This window comes from Polypterus senegalus, chromosome 12 (genome assembly GCF_016835505.1).
Source record: "Polypterus senegalus isolate Bchr_013 chromosome 12, ASM1683550v1, whole genome shotgun sequence".
Lineage (NCBI taxonomy): Eukaryota > Metazoa > Chordata > Cladistia > Polypteriformes > Polypteridae > Polypterus > Polypterus senegalus.
In genome coordinates this window covers 82,392,879-82,410,446 of record NC_053165.1, presented here as the reverse complement: position 1 = coordinate 82,410,446, position 17,568 = coordinate 82,392,879, and the positions used below count along the sequence as shown (strand labels likewise).

The window sequence follows — 17,568 nt, the reverse complement described above, 5'->3', positions numbered from 1 at the left end:
TTTTTAAGATGTGGGGAAAAAAATCAACTCCACTGAACCCTGTTGTTTGGGGCATTACTAGTACTTTCCTGGCATTAAGTATCGCTTAATCACATTCCTTATTTTCAGTTTCAGGAATGCATGGTAGGGTAAAGGGAGATGTAGTCATTCTTTTTTGACTAGCAGTCTTGTAGAGTTTGCTAGAAAATAACCCTGTCGGCGAGCAGTAAGGCTTCATAGAAAAGGAACTGGAGATTTGTAACTGATTTTTAAAGTACTTGGCAACGGAGGTATCTCATACTTCATGTTTTTCAAATAGCATCTCTGTGTTGGAGCTGCAGACACATGGCGAGCTTGACCCAGATGCCGATGGCTCCTTAACTGAAGAGGAGGCACAGGTAGGTACAATCTAGTTGGAAGAAACCCATCAATGAACATGCATGCAAGCTGTTTTGTTTTTAGTGTCTCTCTGTTCATCTAACCTTCATTTTGATTTTGTATGTATATTATTTAAATGGCCGTCTGCTGCTCTGATTCCAGACACTAATGGGAGGAGCCACTCAGACTGACATGACTGCATTTGAGGAGGAGGTGTGGAAGAACATAAAAGAAAAATACAAACCGGAGGTAGGTAAATGTGTGCTTTTACTGTAATGTCGCTTGCTATCCCCATGTAACCTTTGATCCTTCCCTAAGTTTGTGTAATCACAAATATGTATGGTTTGTGGTGTATCTACATGTATGTGTTGCATTTTGTACTGAAGTATTTACAGTGTATGTTTTGTATTGCTGCTGGAGCAAGTGATTTTTGCCTCCAGTGTACAATTACAAGTATTTATTATCCATACAACCATAGGTAACATCAACCAGATGGCACCATGCTTTACATTTTTCACGCAAGCTTGTTCACTTTTCAATTCCCAAACTATATTTTTTTTTGTTCAGTCTGAGGCACAGCCTGAGGCACCTATGTTGTCAGAGACTCCAGAAGAGGATGCCAAGGAGCCTCCAAGCGATTCTGTCCCAGAAGAAGATGAGGATGAAGATGACGATGGTGAAGATGATGTCGATGATGAAGATGACCCTGAATATGATAAGGTGAAGAGGGTGTCAATGTTATTTAGAAAAAGGAAATTACAATGTCTGGTGTTTCAGCACATTGTCTTGTAAACCTTGCATGTCATCTTTGTAGTAGTTTTTAGTTGGGACGAAGGTAAGGGAATTTTTTTTTTTTTTGGATTATGGGAGAGCACTTAAAGTAAAACGCACACCTTAGCCCACATTGTTCTTGCCATGTTGTAAGTGCTGCAGTGCTCCGAGACAAGGAGTAACACTTTTATCTTTCCTGAAATTTTCCTGAAAATCCGTACACTTCTGTTGTGGTTACCTTATTTCGCAGGTGCTTTACTGAGATTGCATTTAACTCCTCCTGCAATCCTGTCGTCTACAGGCACCTCCTGTCGGGCTTCCCAGCCAAAAGACAGAAGATGAAGAGAGGATGCCTCCATATGATGAAGAAACCCAAGCACTTATTGATGGTAAGGGTGAAATTCATAATTCTTATTTTAAAAAAAACAAAAAAATAAAAAATTACCTTTTTAAAAGAATCAAACCTGATTGGCATTTTCAGTGTTGGCAATCTTAGTTCCTTAAAATCACGAGTTGTACTTCAATGTACAGTAAACAGAAAAGTTAGAAATTAGACAGTATCAATAAAGATGAGCAGATTTGTTTGGCCAGCTTAATTCACACTTAATTTTTTTGATAGAAAAGTAGCTGCTATGCTGGGAGCTTGAATCAGGGTGACGCTAAAAGCATTAAACATGTGAGCATTAAGGTATTCAGTACGTAAGCATTTTATGCATTGAAATGTGTGCACACTTTATAACTGTGTGCAAAGGTTTCAGTATTCAACTACCAATCATTTTGTCCGTTACTTTTGGGCTACACAGATTTAAAAAACAAAACTCATGATCTCGGAGTGCTGTAGCTGATCTTGGAAACGTCCGGTGTAGTGTGGAGATGTTTCCGAAACACTTGCATCAAGTTGTTTCTGTATGCAGCGCTCATTTCATTAAAATCGGTTCATTATTTCAACCCATTTTTATTTAAGACAAGGGTAACTTTTTCCCTTTCCTGAATTCAGCTCTAGCCTTGATTAGCTTTTTCGGATGGGAAGTTGAAAAGGCCCCAGTGGGCCAACGTCCTTGCATTGTCATAGTATGTTTGGGCTTTATGTTGTTGTTTTTGTGCCCAGCAGTATTTTTATAGCTTTTGAGTTTGAATTTTTGGCGTCCACTTTGTAAAATTTTCCAAGTAAACTACGCTTATTCATACATCCATTGTTGAAGGAACCGCGTCCTCAAGCTTTGCAGTTATCCTCATCTGAAAAAGTGGGATACGTGAAACCTTCATACATTAAAATGCAGTGTTGCATTATGTTTAGCACGCTATATTGAGTATCATGCTGATTAACATTTAGAAAAAGTCATTTCATACTTAAGAAGCAGTTTTTTTTGTTTGTTTGTTTTAATAGCACGTGGTGTAGATCCATTGTCCACATGCATGCTTTCAGATGTTTTCTTGTGTTGAAACTACAAATTCAAAAAATATTGTACCTTAGCCTTCTGCATTATCACAGTAAGAAAATGCATAGATGTCAGTGTTTGAATTTGTACATCTCGAGACTGGTATATTGCCCCTGGGTTCTTTGTAGCATCATTTTCAGTGCGCGCAGTGGTTACCATTGCATTTTTATGAACCTGGCATCGTGGGTGTGAAACCAGCACTTTCTTATTACCCACTTTGTATTTTCTGCCAGTGTTTGTTTGCATGGATTTCACTCCTAGTGTTTCAGTCTTACTTTCACATCCTCAAAGACATACAAGTTGAACTGAAAGCTGTATATTGGCCATGTTTAAGGGCAGGAGTGTGTGTATGTAGACTGGAGCTAAGTAAGTGTAATTAGATAAATACTTTGATTTACTCTTTGTTAATTTTGAATGATTTCTGGGATTAACTTAATATTTGATCTGACAGATGTTTTGGTAAATATGGGGATATGGGAATATTTATAAACAGTGTGGGAGAGTTTATAAGGGCTTAAAATATATAAAAATAACCATACAAACATATGGTTTCTACTTCGTGGATTTTCACCTATCGTGGGGGGGTCTGGAGCGCAACCCCCGCGATCGAGGAGGGATTACTGTATATGGGCAATCCTAGCACTGAGAAACGATGAAGTCATACAAATTAACGACAAAAGTGTCAATCGGTTACACAGCAAGTTGGTTAAATGCGTATCAATAGACTCTGCTGAAACAGTTGGTGGTGATGGTGCGGAAGATGAAAACATCAACTTACAGTATCAACGTCTGGTCTTCCACCACACGTATTACTGTAGAAAGAAGGATGTATCCAAGAAATGTAATGTAGTACATCTCCCATGGATAACATTAGACACCAAAGGAGATCTTGATATGCCATTTGTATTAAAACATTAAGTTTCTTGTTGCAAATAGCTTTTGCAAAGACAATTAACAAATCACAGAGCCAAGCATTCGAAAAAGTTGTTTTATTTAATAAAGAGAAAGAAACAAAATTCAGTCACGGGCAGTTATACGTTGCCTTGTCATGATGAAAGTCCAAACACAGGATCAAAATTCAGTGTGATATTGACGAGCATTTAATTCAAACAATTGTTTTTACTGAAGTTTTACAGTAAAAGTGTAAGTTTAAAAAGTATTTGCGTGTACATTTCAAAGCCAAACAGAACAAAATTGTATTATGCAATGAATAACTGTCATGCAACATGAAACATAGTTTACTTTCAAATTATCACGTTTTACTATTTTTTAATATGGTTAATTACTTGCTGTAATGTAAAATAGTTGTATTTTGCATATGTAACAATTCCCATGAAAATAACAATCTGTTTAAATTCTACATCCGCATTCCTATACAGGAGTGGCAGAACCGCAAAGAGTCTAGCGCGTAGCACCTGCCCGGGAGTTGGCTAGCAAAGCGAGCAGGGGGCAAAGCCCCCTAGTCTATTTAAAATAAAGGAACTAAACGTAGAGTAAAATAACACAAATGAGTGGTAGTGTTTCATTAAAGATGACAAAATAAATAGGTCAGCAGTATAAGCAAGTGGTTACTTTACCAGCGTCTGATAATTAAAAATTACAAGAGAAACTAATGGAGGGGCCTCTGAGTACTCTATTTCATATCTACACTGCTTTTTCCTTTGTTTTTTTTTTTTAAAGAATAGTGTTCTAGTATCAAAGAAGTAACACCATCTCTAACATTCTCAAACCCTTCCTAATTCAGTTCAGACTTGTAGAGGGATGGAGGACTACTCCAATGGCCTGAATGGAAGAGTACCAGTGCTTGAAAGCACTAATGGACAGACTCGCATAGGGCCAGTTTAGAATTTCCAGCTCACTTCGCATTCAGGAATATGTGAGTAGTACGAGGGAGTTGTACCGTGTTAGCCATTATAAATGTAGTGAAAAGCCAAGCAAAATGACACCTTTTATTGGCTAACTAAAAAGATTACAATATGCAAGCTTTCGAGGCAACTCGGGCCCCTTCTTCAGGAGAGATGTAAATGAGTTGCCAAATGTGCGTTTTGTTTTTTATAAAAGGTATCAAAATTGTAAAACTTTGATGTATCTCAGATGTGCATTAATGTTTTGCTTTTTATTTTAGCACATTCAGAAAGCATATAGGTGGTATGAATTTATCTTGATTAGACCCATGATGCCATTTTTAATTTAATGTTACATGTGTCAAAGGGTTATAATACAAATAACTGTGTCCAAGCCAGTAAATAATAAAAAAAAAAAAAAATCATAGCTGTGAAATATTTAACATCAGAAATTGCATATGTTAAATATTAGAAAGCATTAATCATACAAGTTGAAATCAGGACTAGAAGAAAATAACCAAAAACTGACAATCCAAGGAAGCTGTGTGTTGTTGTTGGTGTTGTTTTTTGTTTAATTCCTCTTTTCAGAAAAGAAAGCTGTTCGACCATAAGCAGCCATTCCCTTCCCATTCTCAGTAGCCAGCAAGGAAGAGGCAGCCCCCTCTTTTTAAATAAATATGACAGACTCCTCACTGAATCTGCTTGTTCAGCAGTTTGTACCAAATTGCCTGTCTTTAGTTGTTGCCTTGGAAATACGTTCCCTAGTGCATTTCAGTGAGTGTGTAAAGCAATGCTCTCGGTCAATAGAGAAACCGTATATATTAAATAAACCATGCACTCCTCTTACTGTAAGAGAAACGCGTGTTCTGTCAGAATATTTCAAATCTTGAATGCGTTTTCTCCAGCAGGTGGTGCTCATACACTAGTCCTTCACGTTCATGATGGATGTTGTGTTGTGGCTCTGATGTTTGCTTATGTCCTTGTCCCTTTTCTCCCAAAGCCATTTCATGCTTGGATAAACACAATTATACCCTTTTTATGCATTGTGAACTGCGACCTCTTGTAATTGAACAGAGTATTTTATGCTATGGTGGGGTGGGGGCTATAGTTGGCAGGATTATAAAGAAATCGTTCAATCAGTAGTGTCAGTCTTCTGAAATATTTTTATGATGAATCTATCCCTGTTAAACCAGAAGTAACTAATGTTTAGGTAAGATTAAATTTTATTATGGCACAAGAATTAATTACTGTTGCACTAGAGTGTATTAGACATTAAAAAAAATACTGCATGCTTACATTAAAATAATACTAAGACACCATACAGTTATCCTGAAGAAGCAAAAAATTCTTTTCCTGTGAGCTTGGCATAAATACGCCCAAAACAAGAACCACATTTAGTAACCATAAATGGTTATTTATACAAAGGTGCCATGGTACTGAAAGGATGCCTGTGATACTAGAACCTTGATAGTGCCATCTTGAAAGCAGAAGATTCACATTTATTTAAGGAGTACTTAAAGCCTGACAACAGTTGATAGCTTAGTTAAGGAATCCTCCCCTCAAGGTAAATATGTATTTTAAATTTCTGTTTGTCCCTCTCCCTGTCCCTAGCACTGGCCTCTTCAAAAAAATAAATTGGTCCCTATTTCCCAATTATTTTCTCGTTTTCAAAAGAGAAATGATGTGTGCCTGCTCTGTATTACTGTTTAATAAATGTATTAATTTTTTGACTCGTCCAAATGCAGAAGTGTGAGGTACTGTATATGGACATTGTAGTAGGTAAAGCACAGCAAACAAACAGCCCAGCAGTTCTTGAGTTAAATTGGTTTAGTGGCCATGAAGCTGGGCGGGTGGCAGAGGTTTAATTCCCCCTGGTGCTCACCACACAGTGCTATACCATTGCAAGTTATTCAAAAAAATGTGTGTTGCTTTCAGGTGTTTTTGTTAATTACAAAATTAAACGCAGACTGATGAACTTCTATAGCAGCAACTGAGGTCTGCCATGACTTAAACCGAGTTGATGTTCATCAGTATATCTGACATTCGGGGCTTACAAAAGAGAAGTAAAGCACTTCTTTGCTTGCCTGTCTTTCATACCTTGATTTCCGACAGTATTTTTTCTTCTACACCTTAATATCATTCTGTGTATTGTATTGACCCCCTTCTTTTTAGCACCCACTACACGCCCAACCTACCTTGAAAGGGTCTCTCTTTGAACGGTCTTTCTTCCGTTTTTTCCCTACAAGGGGTTTTTTGGGAGTTTTTTCAGAGTCAAGGCTGGGGGGCTGTCAAGAGGCAGGTCCTGTTACAGCCCATTGCGGCGGCACTTGTGTGATTTTGGGCTCTACAAAAAATAAATTGTATTGTATGAAAGCTCTGATTCCTCTCACCTCCCACCCAAACTAAAATATTTCCTTTCTTGTCCTTGCTGACTCCTTTCTTTCCTCCTCCTCCTCCTCATCTTTCTGCCTTGGTAACAGATGTTTGTATCCAGGGTCGTCTGAAATGGGAATGTGTTATCCCCCTCCAACCTTACCACCCATATGCCTGTACAATTTGTGAGGAAGCCAGACGGTCCCCTCCGACTGTGTGCCAGTCATTAAAGGGAAAATATTAATGTTAATTAAGGTCTATACTGTAGCTTTGCACCCCCGTTGGATATCTGGATTTAAAATAAAAAAAAGTGTCATGTTTCTCACCCAAAGCCCACACATCAGATCTGTCATGTATATATTTTTCATTCCAAGTTGTTTCGTTTTTGCATTGTAAATGTTAACTGGCCTTTATTTGTATTTGCTACTAATATTTCTGAGAAGACAAAGAGGTTCCAGAGATAAAGAAATCGCCACCTTTATTTGTCTTGCTAGCAGCTGATGATGTCCTCAATGATATTTTCATCTCTCTGTGTTAATCTGCCCTGAAGGTGATGCCTTGCACTTGGCAGTCTCCACACTTAATATGCCTCTTTCTGGATATCTCTTTAACTTTGTGTTCTGTTTATCAGATACAGCATCCTGTCGAAAAACCCCATGTGGCCACTGATGTCATGCTGCGTGTGCTCTTCAAGTGCTCGGTCTCCAAATGAGAGACCTTGTCCTAACCAAACTGCATTCAGGTTGTTGATCAATTTTTGAGGATAACAAACATCCGTTCAAAAACTTTATTCAGACTCTTGGCCCCCTTGGAGTGATTTTTTTCTGAGATGGTTTCTTTATCACTCCCCCACCCCAGACGTAACTCCCCATTCATAATCCAGCTTTCCTCCTTCACCTGTTGTATGACGGCCTGATCCTGTTGTTAGCCTTCAGTCTAAATTCCATTTCAATCTGTTGTTCCGTGTCGCTGTCACTGCTTCTTTAAGGGAGGCCATGTATTTGTATTCCTGCCTTGTTGCTAAATGTGCTTCATGATCGAAGGGTGTATTTCATGTACTCATTTTCATACGTTTTAAATCGCAGTGTATCCTTTAGGTTGCCATGTCCTTTGCACTCCTCTAAGTAAGGTCTCTGTTCGAGCCCGAGTTTGGACACTGACCCGTGTTGTGCACTGTATGATAAACATTTCCGTTTTTCTAATCTTTATCTCTATGACCCTCAGCGTGGACTGTCAAAGGGCAGTTTTGTCCCCCATGTAATTCTCGGATGGTTGCTTCACCCAATTACATTCCTTAAACATATCGCCCCATTCAAACACAGTGAACACAGTTGGACCTTCTGTATGTTCCCGAGATGGCTGTTTTGTTCTTCATACAGTAGCCTCCATTCATAGTCTGTTGATGTCACTTCGGCCATTTACGAAACTTAAGAGACTGCTTTTAATACTCCACATTAGACACGAACAACCAATCCCATGTGTCCTATAAAGGAGGCACTGACTTCAAAACCTTGCTTGGCCACTTGCACATGGTGGTTGATCCACACCTTTGCAACTTAAATGTAGAAGGCTACTGACTACCCAGTTTAGTCCACTGAGTCCTTTGTGACCTCCAGAACAGCCAGTTTCTTCTTCTCTGGTCTGCAGAGAGGTCTGTCTCATCTCCATTAACCCCCTTGTGCACATCCTGAGGTTCTCAACTTGCCCATTTGTATCCTACAGACCCTGACTCGGTTTTGTATCCTTTTCCTGTATGAGAATGCTGCAGGGCCATATGTAGATGAAACTGTTTTTCTTATTTTTGCTGCTGCTTGTTGCCTTGTGGGAAGAGTGCCTGATCAGAAGGTCGTTCTCCTGTGACAATCCTTTACAGCCTGTGCGCCTTTTATATAAGGAGTCGCAGCAATCTGGAAGATTCCATCCCTTTTCCTTCATGGAAACGGAAGAACCTGTTATGACCGTTTGCCAGATGTGTTTATCTTTAATCCTCAATTTACTAATTAACAGCTGGCATCTGTTCTAAATGAAGATGAGGAGGAGGGGTGTTCAATTTTTATTTATTTTCTATTTACATCCAGCAGTGATGTTCTGCTGTAAAATTGTGTGGAGACCATAATAAGTTGTGAGATTGACGTTACTAGGTTACAATGGGAGAAGAACTCCCTCTGCAGTCCTGATAAGCAAAGAGCAGCTTGCGTTTGATTGACACCCCCGTATGTTGCATGTGAAATGACTGATTTTTATCAGGGCTCTGACTGGCAGTTGCTGTTATCTGGAACTTTTAGTTAAATTACGTTGGCGCCTCTCACAGCACAACAAAAGGTGACCTTTTTCCTGATGCATGTGGAAGCTGATGATAATAAAAAAAAAAAAGGAAGGGGGAAGTGAGAAGTAAAAAGATGCTGCTGCTGCTGCCGCCTTTTAATTTGTGTTGTGCTCTCCTGGGGCTGTGACGTAGGTGGGCTGCTTTAAGGGGGTTGTTTGGTTGAGGCCGACAGCAGTTGTTTGTTGGGGGCCTTCTCCGTCCTGATCACAGCCCCAGCCCATTTAAACTGCCCTTCCTGCTAACTAAACCCGAGGGTTTCATGATACTGGTGTGTTTTTTTTTTTTTTCTTTTTCTTGTATTAGGAATTCGTTAGTTTTCGCATATACCGTGGGGTCATAGCGCAGGGTCATCCATTGTACAGCGCCCCTGGAACAATTGCAGGGTAAGGGTCTTGCTCAAGGGCCCAGCAGAGTAGGATCTCTTTCGGCAAATACGGGGTTTCAAACCGGCAACCTTCGGGATACCAGAGTAGATCCTTGGCATCGGAGCCACCACTCCGCTGAATTGTGGTTATAGACTGAGACAATATTGCCCTTTCCTTTGAAGTCCTTGTAAAGTGTTTAAAATGTGAAAGGTTCTATACACTACACAAGAAACAGAATTATTCAATTAAACCCTCTTGAAATGCAATTTTCATAAGCTTACAGACAGCTTTTGAGTTATAATGGTTTAAATGGCAGTATATGACTTACTGGCTTGTTAGTTAGAGTTTAATTAAAACCTGCTTTAGTGCTTATTGTGAAAGAATCCTTATACTGCACCGTACTGTTAGTTTAATCGCCCTTGAAGTGCAGTTTAAATAAAGAGCTTGTAAAAAAAGAGGACTTGCAAGGTGTTTTATAATGCACCATATAAAATGTAAGTTAATCTGTTTGCATTCATTTGTCAGTTGTTTATAGACCCTGCCTTTTGTGAACGGTACCACATACTGCGCGCAATTGTTCAGGTAAACTTCCTCACGATGCATGCTTAATAACACCATTTCAGGTATCTCTGTAAAAGGCACCTTTACAGTAATCCCTCCTCAATCGTGAGGGTTGCGTTCCAGAACCCCCCGCGATAGGTGAAAATCTGCAAAGTAGAAACCATAGGTTTGTATGGTTATTTTTATATATTTTAAGCCCTTAGAAACTCTCCCACACTGTTTAAACTGTGCTCCATGACGTGAGAGAGAGAGAGAGAGATTAAATATATGGATCAGAAATCAATAGGGCTGTTGGGCTTCTGCGCGGGAAGCATATCGTATATCACTGAGGAGTTTTATTTAATACGTAATACGTGCTCTGATTGGGTAGCTTCTCAGCCATCCGCCAATAGCGTCCCTTGTATGAAATCAACTGGGCAAACAAACTGAGGAAGCATGTGCCATAAATTAAAAGACCCATTGTCCGCAGAGATCCGCGAAACCAGCGAAAAATCTGTGATATATATTTAGATATGCTTACATTTAAAATCCGCGATGGAGTGAAGCCACGAAAGTCGAAGTGCGATATAGCGAGGTATCACTGAATAGAGTACTCATTGATTCATTTAGCTCTGAATTGCCATTTGTTTTTAGATGGTGCTTCTTCTGAAAGGTGTCCTATTACTCAACATCCCCAGCACCTGAAATATTGTGTTACTAATTCGTGAACACCATTAGAGGAGCCTGTTATAAAAGGTTCATTAGTTTTTTTTTAGTACTGGTGATTGGTAGAATTTGGAAAAGTGGTTTTCACAGCAGATTTGCTGTGTTTGCCTGGTGGCCTTGTTCACCGAATTTAGCTCTGAAAATTCACTGAGCGGCTGGCTTAGAAAAACTCTCCCCACCCCCTGGGCTCCATGATGCTTTGTGAGACCAGCCAGCGGTACATCATAGAACTGTAGCAGCCATGTTGGATAGGGATGTCACTCCCCAATCTGTACTGCATGCCTGATTTGCATCTCACATGCCCAGAACATTCATGCACAACTTAACGGTTCTGCCTGATCTACTTTACTTATTAATGATTAATTTACAGTATATACACGCATGCATGTTGTCACTGATCGATTAGTAATCGAGATGGATTTTTTTTTTGTTTTTTCATTTAAATGAACAAGCTTGCAGAATTTTCACTTGAGAGGTACATTAGCTGATCGTAATGGGAATATTATAACAATACTATATTGTTCTGCATAGATTCATTGTACGTTGAGTCTTCACTTCTGGATAAGGGGTGTTACGCACCTCACAATGTAGCGATGCTCAACGGCTCTCCTCGTGTATATAATACCGATCCCTTGCATTATAGGCTTAGTGGGTGTTAGTCCTAGTGATATAGTAAGAAATAAAAGACCTCTAGGGTATTGTGGATTTGGACTACGAGTTTTATCTCCGGAAGACGCTGTGGCACAATGGTTAGCACTGCTACCTCACAATTCAGGTCACATTTTTTGCCACAGTGATCGGCCTAATAGGTTCTCTAAACCTCATGGACAGTTGAAAGACCATGGCACCATTATAATCCACTCAAAACTAGTTCAGTTTCTCCTAAGCCGCAGACTTCAATGCATTTCAACAAGTTTGCTTAAATTTTGAGCAATTCTTGCATTTTTGACGACTTCAGACTGAAGTTAATTTCACTGGGCTGATGGACTTTGCATTGTAAGATGTACTGTATACTGAACAATTTGTAGTATTGCTATTATTAATATTCATATGAATGTATTAGTTAATTGCAGTGAATGGTAGTTTAACAGCTTTTAGAAAGTGCTAATTATCTAAGGTCATATTTAGAAAAGGGATTCACGCAGTATTAAAATGTTTGACTGTTTAAAAGAAATCAGAAGTGGACCTGTTAGCTGGCTGTTATAATAATAATACAAAATGCTGCTCGCAGAAAAGTCACCCTCTGAATTTTCAAACCAGTTAACTTCAATTTCAGGGTCATGGAGGTGTCTGAGCCACTTTTGACAGGTTCTGCTTCATGGCAGGGACAAATCCTGAATGGGACCCCTCTCCAGCATAAGCTTAAAAATGGCCACTGTTGAATCTCCAGTTAACATAATATGCATGTCTTTGGGATCTTTGACAAAATCTCACTCAAACATGGTGCAGACTCCATCTAGACAGCATTGAACTGAGGGTTTCAAATACAGAATGCTAGATTCATGAAGTAGCAACAGTAACTACAGTATTATGTATGCTATTGCACAAATTCAGCTATATTATATATATATATATATATATATATATATATATATATATATATATATATATATATATATATATATATACACACACACACACATTGAGAGGGTGAGCTGTTTGGCCTGAAAGGCACTATTTAAAATGAAAAGTAATCCGGTGTGCGATACTTTGACTTCTTCTCACAGGGAAGCTGATTATTAAACACACTGACTTGCCTGCCTGCCTATCTTTGTAAAGTGCTTTAAGGTTGGGGCTTTCTCTAGAAGACAACAGATTTTACAGACCATCCAGTGGCTCCTTGTAAATCATACCAGTGGTTTCAAAGCACCACTTTAATAAGTGATGGATGCAAAAGAGAGAATCCTGAATTTACAAAGTGATCAGTTTGTCCTGTTAAATCATGCATGATGTGCTTGTTCTGAACAACCTGCTCTTCTTTTCACTTTGACATTTTAAAGGATGAAGTTTCCATTTAGGTCAGCAGTAGTGGAAAAAAATCAAGTAAAAGGTGGACACTGTACATGTTGGTGGTGGTGAAGATTCTAAACCTCGATGCTCTCCCACAGATATCTATCTGTCTATCTGTCTAGTCTACAATAACATCAAGTTGGTGATTTAAATGTCCTGTCGCCATAGCTTTTTCCTTTGATTTCCGTGTTCATTGGAAATTATCTCTTTTTCTTTTTTTTTCTTCTTCCTTCATTTAACATCACCCACTTGACGCTGTCCCTTCTGCCATTTGTCAGACTCCTTCCCGTTCCCTTCCAGATTTCTCTGTTTATACTGATTGGCTGCCTTGGGCAATCCAGTGATTCTGCTATGGTAGTTTTCCGTTACCTTTCCTTTTTAATTGTTCTGTTTTATAACAATAATATTTATTTCTATATTACATTTTCATGCAAATGATGTACCTCAAAGTGCTTTGCAGGATGAAGAAAGAGAAAAAAGTCCTTATATAAAAATAAAATTAGAAAATACTGATTAATATAGAATAAAAGTAAGGTCTGATGGCCAGGGAGGACAGAAAAAACACTTCAGAGAGCTGGAGAAAAAAAATATCTGCAGGGGTTCCAAGGCCATGAGACCACCCAGCCCCCTCTAGGCATTCTACCTAACATCAATGACCTCAATTGGTCCTCATGGTATTCAGGCTTCACATGGAAGAACTTGAGAATTCTGGTCATGTGGACTTCTGTCCTTCAGTCTATCAATGGAGGGACATCACATTGTAGGGGCGCAGATCGCCACCACAGAAAACCGGAAAAAGAACAGCAGAGAAAGCAGGGGTTAATACGGATTTCGGAGCCACCATGAATGATAATTTAAATGCATATACAGAATATCAGGATTAAACTAACGCGAAGCTATGAGAAAGCCACCTTAAAGTAAAGAGTTTTTAGCAGCTGTTTAAAGTGCTCCACTGTATTAGCCTGATGAATTTCTATCTGTCAGCTATTCCAGATTTGAGGTGCCTAACAGCTGAAGGCCGCCTCACCACTTCTTTTAAGTTTAGCTCTTGGAATTCTAAGCAGACCCTCATTTGAAGATCTAAGGTTACGATTTGGAGTGTCCGGTGAGAGCATTCTGGGATATAACATGGGGTGGATTATTGAAGGCTTTGTAAACCATATGTAGTATTTTAAAATCCCTTCTAAATGACACTGGTAACCAGTGTAGTGACATCAGAAATGGTGTGATGTGCTCAGAGTCTCTTTTCCTAGTTAAGATTCTAGCAGCTCCATTCTGCACTGGTTGCAATCGATTGATGTCTTTCTTGGGTGGTCTTGAGAGGAGTGCATTACAGTAATCTAGCTGACTGAAAACAAAGTGTGAACTAATTTCTCAGCATCTTGCAAAGTTATGAGGTCTAACTTTTGCTATATTAAGTAAAAAAAAAAATGCTGTCCTAGTAATCTGATTCATATGTGATTTTAGGAGGTACAGTATGTGTGCCAATGTCGGTGCAGTTGTTGGATCTGCTGCTTCATTGATCCAGCATTCTGTGTTCAAATCCCACTCCTGATTGCGTTCTGTTTGGGATTTTGGATGATCTCCCTATGCATGATGGGTTTTTCCTCCGTGCTGTCTTGTTTTATTTTCTTTCCCAACAAAGACAATTCAAGACTGTAAACTGGCCGGTGGCGAGTGAGTGATTCCTGTGGTGAACTGTTACTCTGTCTAGCGGTTGGTTCCTGCTTTGTGGCGGTTTCTCCTGGTGTAGATTCTGCAGTGTATGCACACTCGGCTGAGTTAATCAAGTTTGACACAAATGGGTTGCAGCTCAAAAGGTCCAAGGCTGCTGCTCTTGTTCAGGGCTCTGGAGAGCTGGTGCCAGTCCCAGCAACATTGTGTGCAAGGTTTGAACCAACTCCAAAATGCTACTAGCAGTAGTAGAAACTAAAAATGAAGAAGGAAAAAAAAGGCTTGGCAATTACTGTGATTTTAAGTGGTTAGTCATTTGGAGTTAGTTTGATGTACCTGTACTTTAGAGGAAGCACAATCTCCTTGAAAATCCATCTCACAATTGCCAGTGCATGCACAGCTAAAGATGAACAAAACATCCAAATATTAGAGGGAAAAAACGCTCTTAGTTTGGTTAAATTGCTGGTTTGTCTTCTGTAAACAAATTCCAGTTGAGGCACAAGGAGGCAGCATATCATTAACTTTAATAGCCTGTTTTCCAACAGGGAAAGCTGGATCAAGGCTGAGTTTGTTTCTTGCTGAGTTCTTGGTGAGTCTGCTGTGCCTAGATGGTTCAAAGTGTGGACAGCTTGATGAACACTCAGATGTTAAACCAGCAACAGCATGCGTGAAGTGCTTCATTAAACATTGAGATCAATTGAAATGTAAAAATGGCTCGAAATTGGTTGAAACAAAACGCTGCTGCCACGTTGGTGTGTCCCCAGGGCTGAACTATACATCCGTTTCTTTACACCATCAGCATTGAAATTTTTCAATAAGTAAATGGACCATGTTGGCACTTGTGGGTCCGCCATCTTCACCCTATTGTGGGTAAAGCGAGGGATGGAAACATCCATTGAGTTCATTGCAGAAAGTCCTGAGCAAATAAGCATCTCTTTAAAAAAATAAATACTGAAAGCTGCTTTGAAGTGAGGTTAGGGATAATCTGCTCTTTGAATTAAAAATAACTTGTGCGCAGAGACTAGCTTAGGGCTAACTGTTGTTTGAAGAGGGAGGAGTGCGTGTGGTTTTTTTTTTGTTAAGGAGAAATTAGCATTTCATTTAAATCTAATAGGTTTGTGATGCCTACTTTGAAATTTTGATGTCTTATCTCGGAGTTCCTAACAGTCCAGCACTTCAGATACATCTGCCTGTGAAGCTGCATCTTTGAGCGCGGTGACTGCATCAGTTTTCAAACTTGTGAAGCTCCTCTCTTCGCCATTCCTGACCACATGCAGTTCTTGCTTGTTAGTTTTCCAGCTTGATGTGATTACCCTGTGGAACTCAGTTGCCCAACTTTCTACCTTGAGAAACCTTTTTTTTTTCTTTTTTAATTTTTAAAATAGGAGGCTCGTTTCTGCTGCTATCCAAGCTCCTCATTTAAACTCGCTTGTATCAGATTGGAAACTTGGCATGGCCGTGCACTAACTAATTTAGTGGCTTGTGGTTCGTGTGGATACATTCACTCTCTCTGGGGCTCATTAGTATTTTGCTGTTACATACTTTATAAACTGTAAGCACTTTGCCACGTACAGATTCAGGTACAAGTGACGTGAATGAGGGACTCATCTGCAGGGCTATAAATAATAGAACAGGTTTATGGCATCATTATAGTCAGCTATACAGAGTGCAGTGAAATTCTTACTTGCATGTACTCATCACCATGCAACACATTGCTATTCTCTGGTGCTTTTTTAAATTATATTTATATATAGAATTCATTCAGAAAGTATTCAGACTACTTCACTCTTTTCGTATTCTTGTCATATTGTGACCTTATGCTAATATTGCTTAAATTATTTTTACTCCCACAAACAAGACAGCATAATTCAAGATTTGAAAGTTTTGCAAATTTATTAAAAAAAAAAAAACAAAATTGGACTATCCCATTGACACAGGTGTTCCAGACCCTCGACTCAGTACATACTTGAGACACCTTTGGCAGCCATTCTAGCCTGGAATCCTCTTGGGTTTGACGTGACAATACAATACAGTTTATTTTTGTATAGCCCAAAATCACACAGGAAGTGCCGCAATGGGCTTTAACAGGCCCTGCCTTTTGACAGCCCCCCAGCCTTGACTCTCTGAGAAGACGAGGAAAACTCCCAATAAAAACCTTGTAGGGAAAATGGAAGAAACCTCGGGAAAGGCAGTTCAAAGAGAGACCCCTTTCCAGGTAGGTTGGGCGTGCAGTGGGTGTCAAAAGTAGGGGGTCAATACAATACAATATACAGAACAGAACAATTCCTTAAGACAGCTTAATAATAAAAATTTTAGAATTACGGTTTAACAGTAGATGATATGACATAATTAGGTTTGGATATTTTTAGAGTCCTGGAGACCTCATCCATCAAGCTGCCTCCCCATTTGGCCATGCCACGGCTGAAACGTTGCATGACAAGCTTCACTCACTTGGATGTGGGGACTTTCTGCCACTTTTCTCTGCAGGTCCTCTCCATCTCTGTCAGGTTGGACAGCTATTGACCGATTTTCTCCAGAGATATTCAAGTCCGGGCTCTAACTGGGCCTCTCGACAACATTGCTGGAGCAGGTTTTCATTAGTGATGCTTCTTTACTTTGCTCCATTCAGCTTTGCCTCAACCATGACTAGTCTCCCAGTTCCTGCTGCTGGAAAAACAGCCCCACAACATGATGCTACCACCATCGTATTTCACTGTTGAGTGGTGCCTACTTTCCTCCAGCTCTGACTTGTAGAACTGCAGCCAGACAGTTTCATCTTGGTTTCATTATCTTGTTTCTCATAATTTCACAGAGTGTCTGTTAGGTGTTTTCTTGCAAATTCCAGCTGTATCTTTTACAGAGTAGAGGCTACCTTTTTGCCACTCTGCTCTATAGCCCAGATTAGCGGTTGTCTGGTGATGGTTGTCTCAGATTTCCACAGAGGTGACAATTTGGTTTCACTTCCTCTGCCCAAAGAAATCTCACAACGCCGCGTTGAACAGCAATGGTACAATCCCACAGCAGAGCGTCCATGTTCATTTGACCTTGGCTTCAACTAGACTAACGTCCGAGTGCTGCACTGTTTGTGTTTGAACTACCCATAAGCCTTCACGGATGCATTGCATGCTCCTGTCTGTCGCGGT

At 39.6% G+C, this 17,568-nt stretch overlaps 1 protein-coding gene across 2 annotated transcripts in view; it reads left to right on the top strand.

The window, feature by feature from the left end:
* prkcsh (protein kinase C substrate 80K-H) overlaps positions 1-17,568 on the top strand; it is a 66,724-nt gene that overhangs the window by 19,823 nt on the left and 29,333 nt on the right. For both annotated transcript variants that reach the window (XM_039772666.1, XM_039772667.1), the window contains exons 9-12: positions 299-377; positions 520-606; positions 925-1,077; positions 1,430-1,517. In XM_039772666.1, coding sequence (XP_039628600.1) covers positions 299-377; positions 520-606; positions 925-1,077; positions 1,430-1,517 — 407 coding nt within the window. The remainder of the gene's footprint in view (positions 1-298; positions 378-519; positions 607-924; positions 1,078-1,429; positions 1,518-17,568) is intronic.